The 19,864-nt window shown below is 36.6% G+C and overlaps 2 protein-coding genes across 2 annotated transcripts in view; one reads left to right on the forward strand and one right to left on the reverse strand.

Annotated features, from left to right (window-relative positions):
- The first annotated feature begins 634 nt into the window (after positions 1-634).
- On the forward strand, positions 635-12,820 carry LOC140949783 (glypican-4-like). Its single transcript, XM_073398920.1, has 6 exons — positions 635-1,049; positions 1,215-1,379; positions 7,906-8,606; positions 9,750-9,895; positions 10,595-10,723; positions 11,573-12,820. Exons 1-6 carry the CDS (start codon positions 908-910, stop codon positions 11,976-11,978), a joined length of 1,689 nt encoding a protein of 562 aa, XP_073255021.1. The 5' UTR covers positions 635-907; the 3' UTR covers positions 11,979-12,820.
- A 2,720-nt stretch (positions 12,821-15,540) lies between these two features.
- Positions 15,541-19,864, reverse strand: part of LOC140950072 (glypican-6-like) — a 9,593-nt gene continuing 5,269 nt past the window's right edge. The window contains exons 5-7 of the mRNA XM_073399238.1: positions 18,463-18,635; positions 18,138-18,239; positions 15,541-18,060 (exon numbers count right to left, since the gene is read on the reverse strand). Coding sequence (XP_073255339.1) covers positions 17,861-18,060; positions 18,138-18,239; positions 18,463-18,635 — 475 coding nt within the window. The 3' untranslated portion in view covers positions 15,541-17,860. The remainder of the gene's footprint in view (positions 18,061-18,137; positions 18,240-18,462; positions 18,636-19,864) is intronic.

Below are 19,864 nucleotides of genomic sequence, written 5' to 3' on the forward strand. Positions count from 1 at the left end.
CTTCCTCCGTGTTGTGTGCTTAAAACAATAGAAATCAAACCTGTTAATCTTTTCGCATTAAACTCTGTTAGTTTATGGCTGTTTTTGGAAACAAGATGAAAAACTATGTAACCCGAATGGTACATGGCACCTGTTTTTGAAACATAAAAGAGACCTTTTAAACGCAGACATAAAAAATTAAGGGAGTTTTCAGGAATAAACTTCGACGACAAAGAAGAATGTCATTAACACCTTTAAAACGAATATTGCTTTTACGGGTCGAAAATCTTATACGTAATTTTTCATTCATACAAAGGGCTTGGCGTATAGTCATTGTCCACATTTTTTCGTTGTTGATACATTGACAAAACTATTTATCAGCAAAATTAAGTTAGTTTGTTTCAGGTCTGCGAAAATTAGCAGAGTTGCTCCTCGATTTGGTTGCGACGGCAGCTCATAACAATAAATAAATACTTTTTTTCTTTTTGGATCGATGTAATCGTTGTTTCTCTAGAATTGTTCTATTCATTGTATTTGTGTTGAATAGAGTCGGCTTAGAAGACGTAAATATAAATAAGGCGGGTGATTTGTGGAAAATCATGCAGTTGAATTTTGATTGGCTCGCGGTAAGTAGGTCCCGCCTCTGAATACGTAATGCACAGTGTAATTGTCCAAGCTTGTCAACGAATACAAGGCTTGCAATTAGCGCCGTTGAGATCACAGAGCACAGCGGGAAGAGTGATTTTTTACTGCCTTCCTACTGTTAAGAATTAGTAAAACGTTTACTGTTTGACTTTTAGAACTTGTTTGACAACGGATCTGAGGCAGTGATTTGAACCAACGCGAACCAGAGCTCGCGGTTGTGGAAGAGGTTTTGAGGGCCGCCGACAGTTCATTACGTCTCAGAGATTTTGGTAATACAGCGACAATGGCCATGTTCTGGTTGATGCTCGTTGTGTTCGTTTGCTTTTCTGTTGGTTTTGGTCAAGAACTGTCGTGTTCAACAGTGAAAAGCGCGTGGAGATCGAAAAGGCTGACAGAGAGCGAGGTTCCTCCATCCGCCGTTGATGGTAAGCATTTGTTAGTGCCATACCAACAGAGCAGTGCTTCATGAATATGTGGTCTTTTCTGTGATTTCCTCATTTTGTTTTAGGTGTATTACCCTGCATGGGGTGGTAGTTAGGCGAGTTCGACTTTCAATTTGATGATATGGCTAACTTTATTTTGTTTTTTAGGAAATGACCTTCTTATATGCCCTAAAGACAACGGCAAGCAATGCTGCTCTCGAAGAATGGAAGATCGCTTCGCCAGCCTTGCGCGCGGCGACTTCGATCAAGCGGTGTCCAAAAAAGTTGAAGAATTGGGGAATCTCTTTGGCGTCCAGGCCAAAATATTTGACGGTAAGCTGTTCGCAGTAAAATGTACAAAGTGTGAAAGAGTGTGGATTAAGTTTGCGACTGAAAAAACCCGCTAATGGAGACTCATTTGGCGTGTGCATGCCGAGTTGAGCCCAGCTTTATGTGAAATAAGCTAAGCTTGCGTTTTATTGTAATATTATGCTTTTCTCTCCCGGTTTTTACCCCTTTGCTTTCGATTTATTTCTTAGATGAAGCGTATAAACATTTCGCCTCTGGCATTTTTAGGGTTTGTAAAGGTCAGCCTGCCTAATATAGAATGAAAGGGATTTGGTGCACAGGAAATTGGCCGAAACTCAAAAGTAAACAGGACTGCGTTTTTATGATACTTTTACCCACAAGCCTTAAGCAGTAATTACGGCACTCATTTCTGTCGCTCAATTCGCTTTAATCTCCTGATTGCTGTAACAAGAAAAAATAAGTAATTTTTTTCTTGTTAGTGGTCATTTAGGAAAGCGAATCGTAGATCTAAGATCGATGAGAAATGAGTAAACTTGCACGTACTTGCGGCAGTGTTGAAAGTAACATAGCTCTCGAAAACTGCTATGTAACCTTATCTTCATATCTCTTCGGAATGTCGGAGAAAACAAGCTTAAAAATTATCAATTTCGTGTGTTAATCTACCACAATGAAACGAACGCTTCCTTAAAAATCCTTTTCTTTCGTCCATTTCATAAACCTTAAAATCGCTTGCACGTTTCACGGCGTGAAAGTTTAATCACAAAAGGCTGCGATGCCATTTTGAAATGAACTCGTCAGATCTGCGTGTCGGAGCGACGCAAAGTCTTTCCACAAGTTTGAAGTGTCGGTGTTATGTTACATTTGCTACCTCACGAAATTTTTTGGGCGAGAATCGTGCTCGTTTGAGGCAAAACAAGAAGAATGTCATGCTGTCTTGAGTGGGTTTGCGAACAATAAAGTTTATAAATCAGTGTTCAGTAACCACATGGGAGCATGTTATGGAACAAGCGTTTAGAAAACCCCCCTTCGAGAGGTCACAAGAATAGTTTGTTATTTCTTCAGCATTTATCTGAATCGTGTTGGACAAAACCATCAGATGTGAGTTGTAAATTTAGAAAATGAGTTTTGTTTGTCACAGTTGCATTCGCCTGGGGCTATTGTACATTTAAATTAAAAAAAGATGAAATCTTTGGTTTTTTTTATTAATCTCCGATTGTTTTCATGGATTCGTGGTTTACTCGGCTAACAATGTGTGCATGAACCCAAATTATATATCGAGTTATATTGCTTAGATAAGATACTCGCTGTCATCTGAAATCAGAAGAAAGTACGCATTCTTAACTCTTCAAAGGTGTAATTTACGACCAAACATAGGCGAAATATTGGCCGTGAACTTTTATGTAAACGATATTTTTAGGTAGTTAAACACTATTTCTTTGACGTACTAGATTTTTCTGTACTTTGTTAAGTCTGAAATACTGCCCAACCATTTGTATCAGAGATTCTGATGTTTTTTTTTGTCAGGTCCTTGAATATAAGTCGGTTACAAAGAAGGTTTATGATTAATCGCGGAAGTGAACTCTCGCTGCGGCCTTCCTAATTCCGACATGTTCGAGGAAAGTGTCGGTAAACCATGAAGACTTCACTGAAATTACTGATTCTTTGAGGTCTTGCCTAACGGAATTGGAACTTAATTGGATTAAAGCACATTATTATAAATACACATTGCTAATTATGAAATGCAAACACGCTCTTTACAGCGTTGTGCGGCGTGGCGAGGTCAAAATGTCCTCGCTTGGCGCATTTCAATTTAGCACCTCATCTTTAGTTTAAATGGACACTTATTAAACTAGCAAAACCCATTTGGCGTACATCCACACTTTCGAAATCTAACCAGGGACAGTTTCAGTAAAATGAAACAAACGTGGAGTTTCCTCTATGCCTAACTCTGTAAAGGAGAGTTTTGAACCTCTGATGGTAGCAGCCCTTGAATATTGCTACGTTTGCACTGTGTTGTGTATGACCATTATAGTGGAAATCTTGAAATTACTAATTCATCATAATTTGCAGTGTAATTTGTCAGTGTCTAGACACATGAAGAATGTTATCTTTTGCATTATGGAAAATACTTGCACAACTTTAATCACAGCTGGTAACCTGCAATCTTTTTGCCTTCGTAAGCAAACAAATTGTAGAATAAATAACGATTTTGTGGTGTCATGTTCGCAAGTATTCTAGATGGTATTGAAATTATGAATTTTGGTGTTTTAGGAGTGCAGAAAACTTGATAATCCCTAGAGAAAGAATTTCACGTATTTAACCCTTTCATGACAGTCTTTATACTGTAGTTTTTGAAGTTAAAGAAAGTATGTGGATAAGTCACCATTTCTTAGTAGTTAACATTATTTAGCAAATTCCAAAACTCAGAGTAACAATTTCTAAAAATTAAATATTTTGTTTAAATTGCTTGAACTTCATCAGTGATGTAAAATGAGGTTTGCTAACAGATAGTTGTTTCGTAATCCCAGGAGGGAATTGTGGATGGCTTGGAGATCCCATCCCTTGCCCTATTCAGCTAAGGTTTTCTTTATTCATTTAGTTTTTGATAATCTATAAATGATAGCTATTATGTCAATGAATAGTCAACCTTAGGTTCATGTAAATTCTAACATGACTCCCAGGTTTTAGGGTCAAAAATGCAAATTTTCCACAAGTCCACTCTCTCACAATTGCCAGAAGAGACTTAAGCACATAGAAAACCAAACCAAATATGACCAGAAAGCCTTGGAGTCATGTTAGAATTTTAATATATCAAACATGGGTTATTACATCACCTTAAATCCTCTATAAAGCCTCCCAGACAGCTTATTTTTTTCAAGCCCATTTGAGGTGGGGGAGAGGGGGGGGTGCTTATTTGGCTTATCAGGGTAATAGCGTGTCAGAGTAGCTGGCCAAAGACAGCAAGCTGGTGGTAGTATCCAGTGGCAACCAGCCATTGCTGACAACCATGGATACAGATGAAAAATTCTTTATTCAGTAGGTTCTTAACAAATCATAATCATTATTATTTTGAATTTTGAAACAAATTCTGTTTTTTGTTTTGGTGTTTTGATCCGAGCAAGTTTATTTAGAAAACACCGGATATGTTTTCTATATTTAAAAAATGTGATTCACAATGAAACAGCAACCTTAGTAACATTTCTTACAGTTTCATGCAAAACCAGAATTACTAATAATGTCATATAATTATTTTTAGATCACTGTGTAGTATATTGTTTTTGCAAAGTGACAGTTTTTTTTTTTCAAAGCATAAGGCGTTTCTGCTTCAACAATGATGTAGTCTTTAGCTTGTCATCTTAAATTTAGTTGCTAAGAAGTGACGTGCTTTTTTAATCAATTTTTTTTACCAAGTTTAAAACTCAGTGAAATTGATTGAGGCTGTGCACTAAGAAAAATCAAAAGGAAAAATCAAGGTTGCCCAGCATAGGATTTCTATGAAAAAGCTAAAAGTGCCCAGTCCAAAGATGATCATGATGATGACAATAAAAAAAATTTGGAGCAACAATATTGTAATCTATTGCTAGTATAGCATCATTTCCTTTTGGATATTTGTGTGTATATCCAAGTAAATTTGTCATTTGGATTCAGTTGAATAAATCATTATTTTTGATTATGTTTGATTCAAACTGAGTTTCACCAATTCAAGTTTCATCTTCACAGCACTTCTGCACTACCAATAAGCCTAATTATTAACATATGCCCGAAAGAAAATTAAATTGTCAAACACAAAACAACTTAATATTTGTATACATTATAAATATTGCTTACAGTATTGTTTGTATTCACAGAGTGGACCAAAATTCTAAATCACATGACTGATGTAATCTTGTACCTAATTTTTAGCTAATATGGCAGCTGTATATCATGCTTGTACACAATTTCCAACACACAGAGTGTTAATTAGGCATCAGAAATCAGAGAACTCTCCGTTTACTCAGGGCAGAATTCGCCAGCTAACGTTCGGAAGCCTATGACTATTTTTTATTCAGACATGGAACCTCTGTCACATTATTCTCCTATAAAGTTACTACACCTTTCTCCATCTACTAGAATTCTTAATGAAAACCCTGAACACAACTTTTGTCATACATACACTTTATTGATGCTCCCTAAGTGGGCTTTTCAGCTCAATAGAATAAAAAAAATACAAATATATAAATTAATTGAGAATGTAAATACAATAATATTATAATTACAAAATATATATCAATAATATAATATATCAACTTAATAAAACATTTGCAAGATGACGTCTAAAATTCCTGGGGCATTTTAAGGACTTAATGTTATCATTCAAGGAGTTCCAGAGTTTGGCTCCTCTGAAAGCAAAGGAGCGCTGCCCTGTTGACAGGCGACATAAAGGTATATCCAAAGCACCAGATGATCGAGTTTGTCTATTATGGACTTGAGAACGTGATTTAAACATATCAGCAAGATAGTCTGGAACAAGCTTGTTAATACATTTGTGCATCATAGTAGCGTCATTTAGAATGAGTTTCTCTCTAATAGGAAGCCATTTCAATGATCGCAACCCATCCGAAATATGGTCATACTGTCATCACCTGCTCTTGTCTGGTTTGCCAGACATCTTTATTTTCTGGCATTTGGATATCAATGAATACTACTAGCGTACAATTCACTGTCATGAAAAATTGATTGTGGGAAATTCATTTTCTATAGCTTGTGGTGTATGTATTGTTGTGTAATTTTCCAAAACTGGCCCTCCAAGCAGTCAAGTCTCTCTAGCAGTTTTTAACTCCTTAAAAGTTTATTTCTGAGAAAACATAGATATTGGCCAGAAGGGGTAAACTGCCTTTCAGTATTGGACACATAATCATGCATTACCGATCCTCAAAGAACATCTATAACTCTCATTAACTGAGTTTGAGTCCTGTACTGTAATTGAATTTTCTTTCATGTCTTGGTAATGCCAGTGAGGTTTAAATACCAAAGACCTTAATTTGCACAAGAAAGAAAAACCCTGAATCATTCTGGTAGGTCATGGGAATAATTGCCAAACAAGCAATGACAGAAACCATGCAATAAAATTAGTTATTTGGGGTGATGTAAAGGTTTTTTGTTGAATCCTGGCTTGAGTTATGTGTTATTCTTGGTTTATAGAATCTGCTCTTCTCCCTTTTGAACCTTAACAAGGCTGTGCTCTAAGGCAAATTGAAGGGAGCCCAGTGCTCTGAAACCGTAAAATCTAGGATGCCCAGCATATGATTTGTATGAAAAAGCTAAGATTTCCTAGTCGCCCGAGAGCAAAAGTTAGGCGCCAGGGGCCACCGGGCTCTGCTAGAGCACAGCAATCACTTCATAATTCATATTATTGTTCTGTTACAATTAAGACCTTTACGTATTTAAATGACATGTCAATTCTGTATGCCATATCATACAATTTTTTTTCAAAGCACCTGCAGCACCTTGCGAGCAGAGCCTTTTTTTGCCTTCTTGAGTGAATAGGAGAAAAGTAGGGTCTGTCTGAATTGCGTCAAGCCCTTGAGGTCACTGCAGCCCAAACTTCCAGACTAGTCAATTTGTTTTCTATCATCAAACTGTTTTTTTCTATTGCAAGTCAATCAATCAATCAATCAATAAACTTTATTTACCCTCGAATTTACAGTGTAGCACTCAAGTGCTAATATCTTCGAGCCAAAGATATTATTATCCCTTTCATTGATAAAGTAATGGTCAAAACTGAACCCACTGTAGCAAGCACACAGCTATTAGGCCTGTAACGTGCAAAGAAAGTTGTGTCCAACAGCCCAAGGCTTGTTGACTTTACTATCAGGCTAGTCTATTCTATTCCTAACTTGCCCAATGGGCATATGAAGCGTTGTGGGGAGTTATTACTTTTGGGCTAATACAGACTAGTTACAGCTTGCATGAATTATGGCAAGCTGTAAAACTGACTTTCTTTGTTTCCTGGGCTGGGTTCAAAACTATATCCTAGTAACATGCAGGGCTCAAAATAATTTCTCGAGAGTCTCTGGACACGATGACTGGCCAAATTCATTTTAGCTTGGTCAAGTATCGTTTCTGGAAGGTCAAATTGATAAGGCTAAATGTAACTCTTAAAACAAGTGCCAATAAACCAAAACTGGCATTGTGTATTTCCAATTAGTTGTTGCTTAACTAATAAAAGTGAAAATATTTTCAATTTTGTGACCGGAAGTACAGCGTGAAGAGCAGCGTGGAAATTTTAATTCATTTCATTTTTAATATGATCCAGTGTGACTGGCCAACCTGACTGGCAAGGTGAAAGGTTGACTGGCCAACTCCCCAATCAGCCCGGACATTGTCTGTTGACCAGCCATTATTTTGAGGCCTGACATGCCACACATGCTCCATAAGGATCTTACTCAATTCATGCAAAGCCTTTCTCGAGTATGCCAAAATTGAGCAAGCGAGATAGAGGCTCTGCTGGAAAGGTGCAGCTACATCAGCTTGTCTCTGACCTCCATTGTTTCTTTTTCACTTTCATCAGATTACTTCCAGGAACTCATCAAGGAGTCTCAGCAGGACTTAGACTCAATGTTCACAAGGATTTATGGCATGCACTATGAGAAAAACAAACAATTATTCATGGACTTTTTTGTGGACCTTACAAGTTATTACAGGGGAACAACTGGTTCTGACATCAATGGCATAATGGATACATTTTTCACCAAGCTTATGGGTCGCATGTTTCAGATAATGAACACTCAGTACACGTTTACTGAGTCATACCTTAGCTGCGTATCGCGACGAGTTGATGAGTTGCGACCATTTGGAGATGTGCCAGAAAAACTGAAGCCACAAATAAGGAAAGTGTTAATCCATGCCAGAACTTTTTCCAAAGCTCTCTTTGATGGTCGAGATGTTATTCACATGCTCAAAAGGGCTGTTTCTGCTTCTGAAAACTGTAAGAATCACCTTGTCAAACTAAAGTATTGTTCATGGTGCAAAGCAATGACTTCCTTGAAACCGTGTTATAAGTTTTGCACTGATGTACATAAAAGTTGTCTAGTGGACATCACCAGAGTAAACACCCTATGGCAGAGCTACATGGCAGCTTTGAATGACCTCTTGGAGAAACAAACTGGTCCTACCAACATCCAAGATGTGATTTCTGGATTAAACTTCAAGATTTCTCTAGGAATCATGAACTTTCAGGATAAACAAAAGACGGAAGAAGTGAGGAAAAAGGTAAGGAAATGGACTATTTGGTTCGCTGAAAAGTTTTGTTCTTGTTTTGCCTATTAAACTGAAGCCAAGATAGTAAAGAGCATACCAAATGTATTTGGCATTTTATTAAGAGGTTTCCACAACACTGTGCTTGGTCCTTAAAGCCCATAAGCAGGGGTGGATCCAGGATTTTTTTTAGGAGGGGGTGCACTTTTCTCTTGCTCTACTTCAACACTAATAAACCACATAGTTTTTTTTTTGCAGAATACCAGTTCTTTTAGAAAACCGCAGGTCATCTCAGGGGGGGGGGGGGGGGGAATGCGCACTCCCTGCACCCTCCCCCTAGATCCGCCCCTGCATAAGAGTGATTAGCATTGTATATCTGCTTCTTATACTATCAGTGCTATAAAAAACAGTGGTCATGAGAATTAAGAAAATGCTTGCAAAAGATAAATTAAATTTATTATATGGCTAAGTCTGTCTTTGCCATGCAATTGGTCAATTTGCAGTTCATAACTTGCTATGCGGACCAAAATTTCAAGAGCAAATGCTCATTTTACAGTGTCTTTTAAACTTAGATGGGTAAAAAAATACCCTAAAACAATTACGCAAGTATGTGTTTGTAAATTTTCTTAGTGACAGCTAAACCTAAGGTGGTGGCAAACTTTAAGAACTCATGGAAAAAGTCATGAAATTTGAAGAGCTCCAAAGAGTTCAACTCTGTTTGCAATGTGTGACTCCACTTGTTGTCTGCTTCTTTAAGCTAGAGGCTGTGACAAAAAAGTTTTTTTTCAAGAAATTTATTTTGTCCGTGTGCCCAAATCAGTATGTTTTGCTTTAGGATTTCAAACCAGCCTCAGCTTCTTGCACTATGGGCAGTTATAAATTCTTGACATAAGGAGGCTTGTTTAACCCTTTAAGCCCTAAGAGTGATCAGCATCAAATTTCTCCTTGTAATATCAATGCTTTGTAAAACAGAGTGGTCATGAGAATTACAGACCTGATCACACATGATGAATTTGCTTGATATTTTATCAACTTCTCACCACTACTTCTGTAGTAAGTGAATAGGGACAACAAATGAGAATTCAAATTTTGATCTTAGGGTTTAAAGGGTTAAAGGTACATGTTCAAAAGCATAGTTCATCTGTGCTGTTTTTGTAGGTCTTCCAAGCTTCGGAGTGTGGTAATCCAAGGGTATCAAGGAGATCTACAGATGACTTTTTCATTGAAGGAAGCAATAGACATAGAAGAAATAGTGATTTAATGACATTAGCAAGAACGGATTCTTCAAAGGGCAGCTTTGACAAGTAATTACTGTTCCTTTTATGAAATAGTTTAATGGTTGAACGTTACATCTGAGTGTGAAAAGCACAAAGCCAGGTCACCAGTCTTCAAAATATGACATCTGAATGTTGAAAATGTCATATCTATGTGGCTAAACTGCATGTTGCTGTTACTCACTTTGTAGTGGGGTTGTTCAGGGTTGTCAAAAGTAGCTGGCTGCCAGCAAAAATCACCACTTACTTGGTTAGTATCGGCCAGCTACTCTGCTTGGCATTTCTTTACAGATGGTGTTTTTTAAATAAAATATCCCTGGACTGGCTGGTTACTTTGACAACTCAGCCATCTATTTCAAACTTTCTGACAACCCTGGTTGTTGGTGATGATGAAAAAAAAAATATAACAAATATAAAAAAACATACAATTGTTGTTCAAAACATGTCCATTCACTCCCACCCCCTATCCCTTTGGAAATTTTAGTTTAGGCTAATACTTAAATTTTTTGAGACTCCACCTCCCCAGCAACCTCCAAAAATAGCTCAAACAGCAAAACTGAAAACTTTATACCCCTCCTCCCAATGGCAGTGGTAGAATTAAAATTAGTGCAGAGTAAAAACAGCTCTGTTTATTCAGTTATTTCTTAGTGTTATTCTTTTACTAGTTGAGGACTGTTTTTGGTTCTTATACTCACAATTCAATTATCTATTTTTCTTTCTGATCATTAGACTGACAGGCAGTTTCAAATCAAAAATGAAAGCCGCAGATAACTTTTGGAGCACTCTTCCAGATAATGTTTGTGGTGACATTTCTGTCAAACAGAAGTCTGATTGTTGGAATGGTGTTGGCAAAGGGAGGTAAGCAATTTAAACATTCTTGAAAGAAAAATATTACTGGTATGAACTAATTTGAACAGATTCCAGCTTTTGAATGCATAGCCTTTCCCTTATTTTTTGTCCTTACAAATTTCACATCCTTAATAGTACAGTTTAGTTTGTGTGTTTGATGAGAAAATTGCATCAGTTGACAAAATATGCAAACATACTTTGCTGGTATAACCACTATCCACCCAACAGCTTTGTACATTAATTTACAGTGGTTTTATGTTGTCTTTTATGCCCAAATGTTTTTAATTTTCAACCAATGATCATTACTTTCTGGAACCAGTCCAGAGGCTGATTAGTGCTAACCCAGGGTTAAATTGTAACCTGGTTTCTTTATATTTTGTTTAAAAAACATTTTCTTTGATAGAGCATCCAATCATGGTATTGTAGACAAAAAGAATAAAAAATGAATTGGCTTTTTGTGCTTCCATTTGTGAATACAAGTTTTGCACTAGCCTTTGACTATCTTAGCCCAGCTTTGAATATGCTAGCCCTGGAGGGAATATGCACTGACCTGCCTCCTTGATACTGCTACCCAAATTAACAGCTCCCCTCTCATTTTGACATAATGCTTTGCCATAGTAACCCTTTAAGTCCCAATAGTGACCAAGATCAATTTTCTCCACACAATATCCATACACTGTCAACAGATAAGTTATGAGAATTAATAAAATGATCACCCAAGAGGAAAAGCCTTGATGTATCATCAAATTCTCTCAACTAATTCTTTAAGGAAATGTATGGAGATCAGTTTGGAGAATTTGTATGTGGATACTGGGGCTTAAAGGGTTAAAATATTGTGACACCTCTCTATACCTTTAGTTACACAAGCCCTGAAGATGGAGGGAATGACATCTCAGAAGACTTGAAACCAGAAGTACGCCAAGCAATTGTCAAACTTAAAGAAATAACAGATCAGTTGAATGCAGCCATAAATGGAGAAGAAATCATAGACAACGATGTTAGTGGATCAGGGAGTGGTAGCGGTAGTGGTAGTGGAGATGAAGCGAGTGGAGTAAATGAGATTACAGAGATGACAGAAACTGTCACTGACAATCCAGATACTAATGGTATAGTTGATGATGACCCAGCGGGTGATGATAAGCTTGGTGGAGGAATTGGGAAACCCAGTCCTGGAAAACGAAGGAATATTGCAACCCAGCATCATGCAGAAGTGTGGCTTTTAGTCTCTCTGCTTTGGGCCTTCCTGGGCATTCTAATTGCATAACTAGATTGGAACACATATATTACAATAATTGTGTCCACAGAAAGAGGATTTGCAGTATAGTTTTATACCGACTGCCCATGAAACATTGGTCACTTGATATAGTACAGTACACTGCAAAAGTCTTGCCACACTCAAACTCCCAAAGGGGGCAACTATAAATTTAAGAGTGAACATTAACAAGCTTTTATTTCCAGGGGATTATTTTTTACAGAAAGTTGTCACAACAAAATGTAAATTAATTTGTAAATTTTTAAGCTTGCCTTTGACTGAGTGAAGACATAACTTTTTGTATAAATTCATTTTTATTTGAAAATCCAGAAGAAGGATGAATATGTCTGCTAAACTAATATACATATGGTTTGCAAGACATGCAAACTATTCAATAATATTGTGTATATAGAGTACCAATACATCATGTTAGCTACAAGAACAAAATATGGTTTGGGCAAGAAGAAATGAGAAACACCATTAGGTTTGAGGCAGCATGAAGAAACTTGCAATTTTGCTGCATTCGCAGAAGCCTGCTCCATTCGTCTTGCGCCATTACTTTCAAGCACCTGCTATGCAGGTTGCCTGCGTTGCAGCCAGCCCACGCACTCATCTAAACTATTTGAATAGCACAGAAGGGTAAGAACGTGTGCAACACAGGCAACTCTGTAGGCTACATTCCTAGTAACCTTCAAACCCTTGAAGAGGGTGGGAATTTACAAAAACCATTACTTTTGAAAGACAATACTTCAGACATAGCAACCATGAATTTCCCAAAAATTGACTACGGTCATTTGTGATACTTATCTTTTGAAAAACATAAATGTCACAAGTTGACTAAGCGTCCCCCCCCCCCCCCCCAAAAAAAAAAAAAAAAATACAACAACCAAATTGTAGTGTGACAAACAGCATTACAAGGTACTTTATGACTTTTATGGATTGAGAGCTGGGCTAATTTACTAGTGTGGCTATTGTTTTCATACTCTCAAACAATAGCTACACTTGTAAATTACACATGTCAAAGTTTTATGAAATTGACCCCTGCTTAGTTTTTGACCCTTCTAATGAAAAGCCTGCATAAATGGCATATACTTAATTATGTGTATGTTCAGTCAAGACCTCAGTGTCTTCATTTTGTTTGAAGTTTGGTTGCATTATTACCAAGAGAACCATGTGTAGTTGAGAGGTTTGAAATTTTTTGCGGGGAAAGGTTTGAGTGGTGACCAGTTTCACAAATGGGGTTAGCTTGTGGCATTTATTATTATGTTGATATCCGAAGTGTATTTTTTTACCAAACAATTATACATGTTTTGGAAGGGGCTTATTTTGTCAGAGAATCTCCTGAAAAAAAATTTACTAATCCACAATAATATAAATTATTACTGTGAACATTTTGTTTGCAACCTTGGAAGTGCTGCATATGTATTTGAAAAAAAAATCTGAGCACGAGGCCTCAGTCAAGTTTGCCCATCAAGAATTATGTGAACAGGTTTTTTGTCAAATCTAACAATACTTGTGTCATTGTTAAACAAGGGTTTTAAAAAACCTTTATCTTGTAGAATAGTCGCATCATGTTTAATATAATTTCTACATTGCTCAACAGAAATAGTGTTGGGTAACAGAAACAGGTTTTCAAAATCTCTGTGAGGAAACCATGTTTCTTGTAGAGGGCCTTGATCCACCAAGGCACTCTTTCAATTCCTTATTCACAGTAGCCTGCCAGCAAGGTCTCAATTTTGGGATATCAAAAGAAAGGTGCCAATCAGCAGCATGCAAAAGGGGACTGAGAGCTGGGGATTCCCCAGCCCTCTTGCTCATCCAATCTCTTGTGGATTGCCTTGCTTGTAACTCAATTTGGAGAGCTTGCTTACAGACTATCCACATAAGTAAGGTCTTCTTAGCTAGTGGGTGATTGGGAGAAACCAGTGCGATGAAATTAAAGTACTTTAAGGTCAGAACCAGATCAACAAATCGTTTGGTTTGGCTTTTATATTGAAAGCAGAAGGTTTTGGATTATGCATTTATTACATCTATCTACAACATAAAAAGAGATGTATGTCACTATTAAGGTTTGAAACATTGAAAAGAACTTGTGAAAAAACCTCACCTTTCTTTTTGCCCCTGATACAAAGTTTTTATTAATTTATAATACTTTTCTATTGTGACATGAAATGGGTCTCTTGTTGTAAAACTACGTTGTGAAAACTGTTCACATTTATCATTAAAAGGACTACCCATTTGTGGTTTCAAGGATTGATTGAATTTTTGTTTCATGGGTTGAAAAGAAACTGACGTCTGGTTTAAGGTGTTGTTTGTCCTTGTTGTGTTTTGTTTTGTTCTGTTTGTTGTTTGGGGTGGGCATTTAGACACGCGTTTGTGGGGTACTGCCACAAAAGCCCTTATTTTACCCATTGGTGAAGGGCAAAGTGTTGATGTTTCGGGAAACTGCCCACCTACCCCTCCCCTAAGCCGACATTAACACTTACTTCTCACTTAGGGCAAAGTGTTGGCTTAGGGGACGGGTAGGTGGGCAGATTAATGAATGGTCCGTCTTTTCAATCTTTGGTATAACGTCATTTTGTGATTGTACCCATCTTTGTGTTACAGGATCAGAACCATTGTTGATTTGTTTGTATGTTGTGGTGTGGGTATTGTTCACTGATGGTGTCTTTTCAGTCTTTTGTATTAAGTCGTTTTGTGATAATTGCACCAATCTGCAACACCAAGCAATCGCCCAAAACGTTTTCAAAACTCCTTACTATATAACCCTGTTCAAGGGGCAAATCTAAATATTGCACTTGTGATTAAGGTAATCTCCCTGGGGCGTGGCAAGTACACAAAGGGAAATGTGGGAGGGAGAGTATCCCCTCCATCCTCTCTTGTACACCATTCAAGTTATTTTCCTCTACCCCCTTCAATTTGAAACCCCTGCATTTCTTGCTAACTTCTGATCTTCTTATGTTTGACCCAATTTGAGATGAAACAGGGTGGTCAATAGGGCCAAAAAATTCATTACAGTACTACTATTTTACTTTTGCTATCTATTTTCCCGTTCCCACCCCAGGTGAAGATACCAGTAAAATAGCTATTGTGGGTTTTCGTGGCTATCCTCTATCGCTTAACCTTCCACCACTGGTTATTGCATCAGTGTTGTTCACTCAGCTTGTGTCTTGTTAAGGCTCGCAAAGGTTTTCTGCCTGACAGTCTCCGAGACCTTATTACATAAACTGCATAAATCGTAAAAGGGTGCGTTCGTTTGGGATGATCCAGATATGGATCAGTGATCCGAGATCACTTGGATCATGGTAGATCAAATAAACCGATGAATCCTCGTTCAGAGTGGATTCATAGGTTCATTTGATGCAACATGATCCAATCAGTGATCTTGGATCACTGATCCTGGAGTCAATTTAAAAACACTTTTACAAGTGTAGCTATTGTTTTCAGAGTTGAAAACAATGGCCACACTGTAAACTACACTTGTAATTTTTTTATTAAATTGACCCCTGATCATCTCAAAGGAACACATCCAATTCATACTTGCAAAAACATAAAACAATCGGTACAACACAAATAATATTACTGAAACTAACATTTATTTACAATGTTTAAAATCATGCCGCTAATTTCTTTTGGATTTTAATACATACACCGATAAACCATACTTACTCTAATAAACGTTGACGAGCAAATAATGAAACTACCATAATTATCGTAAATCCTCCTTTAAGCCCCACCCTTTGAGGGGGAGGTTTTACTTTCTTCAAGCACACTTGGGTTACTAGTAAGACAGGAGGAAGACTCAGACTAAAGTGACTGTCAGAGGCATTGGAGTGATGTATAAAAAATTTCACCATAAAAATCAATACATAAAGTATTAGTCAACTGCCTATTGTTTATTAGTCTGAAAGTAAAAATGGCAGGGAAACTTGTACTGGTATGTTTCATTTCTGAGGGAAGTTTTTTGAGAGCACTTGAAAGAGGATTCACAGTGTGTAAAATGTTTACTGCTTTACTATACATTAATAGTATTTACAGTTACTTTTACAGCATCAAATTTCTACAAGAAGAAACTCAAACATTGCTAGTTTTGTGTTTTTGAAGCATTAAAGGCATGTTCCTGGTAGTGGCTAAAGTAGACATAATTGTGTTGTAGCCTGAATTTTCAATCTCTCTTTCCACCCTATTTTCCAATCATGTTCCCCCTTGAATTCTAAAGCAATGTGAAGCTGGGACACATAAAATTCATAGTAAAGATTCTAATGACATGTACCATACATCTGGAAGAATCTGATGTGCTCTGCTATACATGATTAAGATAATGTAGTGTAAATAGTCTTATAAGACAATGCTTTGAAATAGCGAAAAGAGAGCCTTTGATAATCTGTACATTATGAACAAAATGGTAATAAAGCAACACTTTCTACACACACATAAACAATAACTTTTCAGTCAAATAACCTACCATGATACAACTATGGATAACTAAAAGATGTGACAACTACGAACAGCTTCACAAATGAAAATAATATCTATTGAAATGCTCACTTCAGCCTTCATTTGCTTTAATATTTAATCAATGAATATAAGTTATTAGCCCATAATTTGTATCCAAAATATAACATTTCATAATTGACAACAATGGCAATTTTTTTTGTTAAGGCTGAAGAAGTGTGTTTCTTAAATATGTCTGGTCTACTTAGAAAAGAGACAAAACTATAAATATTGGCCATTGGCAGGGCTAAAAAAACCTTTAATTCCAGTGTGACTTTTGGACAAGCAACTCAGCTCTGACACTTTTCTTGATTGTTAGACCCTTTGACTACTGGGCAAATGAGCAACTTAAAAAGTAACTTGTCACGCAAGAACAACATCCAGACAGGACTTTTTTGAGCCCTGTATTTGTAATTCCTTTTTAAAAAAAACAGGCCAACAAGTAGACTAATTTAGATATATTGGCAATAAAATTACAAGAATCATCTGTATAGGGTCCAAGCGTGAAGGTCAAGTTTAGCAGCCTTTTGATTTCAAAAATATGCAACCAAAAGCCTTTGCCTTAAATGTCGCTAGCAAGAGATCTAAAAGTTTAATTTAGAAGTGAACCAACTTCTTGTTTTAGAGTTTAAAACCAAAAGCTCTAAATTACATGAAGTGTTATTGCCTGTTGCTTCACAAAACAAAATATGTCTTCATGTGTGACCATCATACAAAATTAAATATTTGTCAAGCACTAACTTCTGAGCCAAGAAAAATGCAACTATCCTTTCATTATCACCCAAAAAAGTAACCACCCAGCTAATGACTCAGAGTGGAAAACTTATTAACACATGTCACATCCACAAGTCCTGTAAGTATTTAACAATAATATTTTCCCTCGGGCCCGCAATGGTTATGAGTTGGCTATAATCAAACTGGTATCAAACAAAGGCAAACTGCATTATTAAATTCGTCTCATTCTTTGTTTTCACCTACTTTCATTTAATTAAAAAAAAACCCTCAGTAATTGAGCAGGCTTCAGGGTATCAGTCTGAGTTCACTGTTGTTGCACCTCATTTCCCAAAAAGGTGAAACTATGAAATAAAATCATTACCAAGATCCAATGAACCAATGATAAAGCTAGAGATACATTATAACAGGTTTAGAATTTAATAAAAAGTATCAACCCTTGTTACTGCTGAAAAACAAGTCTGTGGACACATATATATATTTTAGAAGTAAAAGAGTTTGCAACCTATTGCATTCATACGGTTACCTTCCTTGACTTTCCTACGGTGTTAATTCTAAGGATGATGTTTGTCTGCAGTGTTATCCCGTAATAATAAGATCATTATAATAAAAGGCTTACACCTCCTAACATTGTTGACGAAAAACCACAATTTTTTTCCCAGTTATGACTACCAATTTCTGATGAGCAACAAAAATAAAAGCAGAGCTAGTATATTAAACAGGCAGCTGGCTAAGTGTGACGACACGTTCCCTTGAGCTAGTACATTCCCAGATTGTGAAGCATTGGGAACACCACCACCCTGTGTATCGTCAACCTCATTGCTTGGTTCTTTGGTGCCATTGACTAGGTAGACATCTGAGTCTTTTGCTGAAAGACATTATAGTAATAAAGACTTTAATGTCAGCTGACAGATTATCTGCTAGCAGAATCTACTAATTACTCACTTGAATCTTCTTCAGTGATTTCATTGTTGATTTTATTTCCACTCCATCCGCCTCCACTACCACAATCTTCATCATCCTCAACACAATCAGCACTTCCATTTTCTATGGAGAGGTAGAAAGAAAGTTGTTTATTACAACTTATGAATCATGATTATAGACGATTCAATTAGGGAAAAATGAAATGTCTTCCACACTGCTTAGGGATAGTACTTTTTGTTTTTTAAGAATTATGAAGAATATAGAATTTGGAATTTTGATCTTGGCAAAATAATGGCATTTAAAGATGACATTTACAGTTTTGCTTACACAGAGTAAAGGTAGTTACCTTGGCCACCACTTCCACTGCTACTGCCGCTTTCATCTGCTTCATTTACTTCATTGTCTGTAATCAACTTCCTGATTTCCCTATTCTTCTCATGTAACTTGTCCATCAACAGTTTCAAATGGTTACCTTCCTGAGTGCTCATCTCTACATCACTTGATTCTAAACCTGTATATCTATCAGACAGAATAAAATTCTTAATATTATTAAATGGTTTTCAACCCTAAATTAATCTGACAAAGAAAATATTATATTAAAAAATCAACAATTTCCAGTTTTGAAATACGTGTCTCCAGTTGTCAAAAACTCATTCCAATAATTTGTGTCTTTCAAATTTAACACTTGGTGTTCCCATCTGATTTATGTGTCGCGGTGGACATAAGAACATTTTAATCACAACCAAAATTTCATGAGAGGATAGATAACCAAATTTTATTACCCATAATGCTCTGCTGTGCACATGGGAGCTTTGCTATGGGGACAACAGTTGATATTGGGAATGAACATCACACTATCCTAATAATATTTTTTTGTGTTACCTCTATTTTACCTTGCTATGACAGGGGTTTCATTAAGCGTCAGAGATCGGAGACTTCTCCATCTACTACTCAAGATTTTCCGGCTAAATTTCAATGAAGTACAGTTACCGTAAAATTCCGAAAATAAGCCCCAGGACTTATAATTTTTAAAAGGCCCTTTTCGAGGGGCTTATCTATGGAGGGAAATTTGCATTTCAAAATCGATATAGTTGGAAGAAAATTTACTGTTTTTGCTTTATTATACTTTGTATTTGAGGGCAATTTTCCAATTTCAAGCCCCCAGGGGAGTTATATTTGGAGGAGGCGATTTAATGGAGGGTTTTTTACGTTACCGGTTTGGGGGGCTTATATTTGGAGGGGCTTATTTTCAGAATTTTACGGTATTTTTTGTTCAGACAAATCAGACGTGGATGTGTTATGTAAAAAGAAATTATTCCCAGAAATGCGTAATTTTTGGTGCTTAGCCACTTGCTTTACATATTTCCTAAATAAATAACAAATACATAAAAGACCCTGTTTAAATGCTAGCAGTTTTAAGTCCAACAAAACAGGGGACGTGTAAAATATTAGATGGTTTGTTGAAGCGTGGAGAGTTGACTGTAAGCTCGACGCTTTTTTTAATTTGCACGCAAAAAATTATTAAACATGAAAGAAAATAAAGTACATGATACACAAATCATAGTGGCAAAGTTACGACAAGAAAAGTTAAAGTGATAAGAATCAACTACCTTTATGAATAAAAAGAACGATTTCTTTGTGAACTGCTATGGAAATAAATCTGGCGATATTCACCACGTATAAATGAGAGAGTATCAAATTACTATATTTAACAAATGCAAATTTTGAGATTGTTCTATTTTAACAAT

This window comes from Porites lutea, chromosome 10 (genome assembly GCF_958299795.1).
Source record: "Porites lutea chromosome 10, jaPorLute2.1, whole genome shotgun sequence".
Lineage (NCBI taxonomy): Eukaryota > Metazoa > Cnidaria > Anthozoa > Scleractinia > Poritidae > Porites > Porites lutea.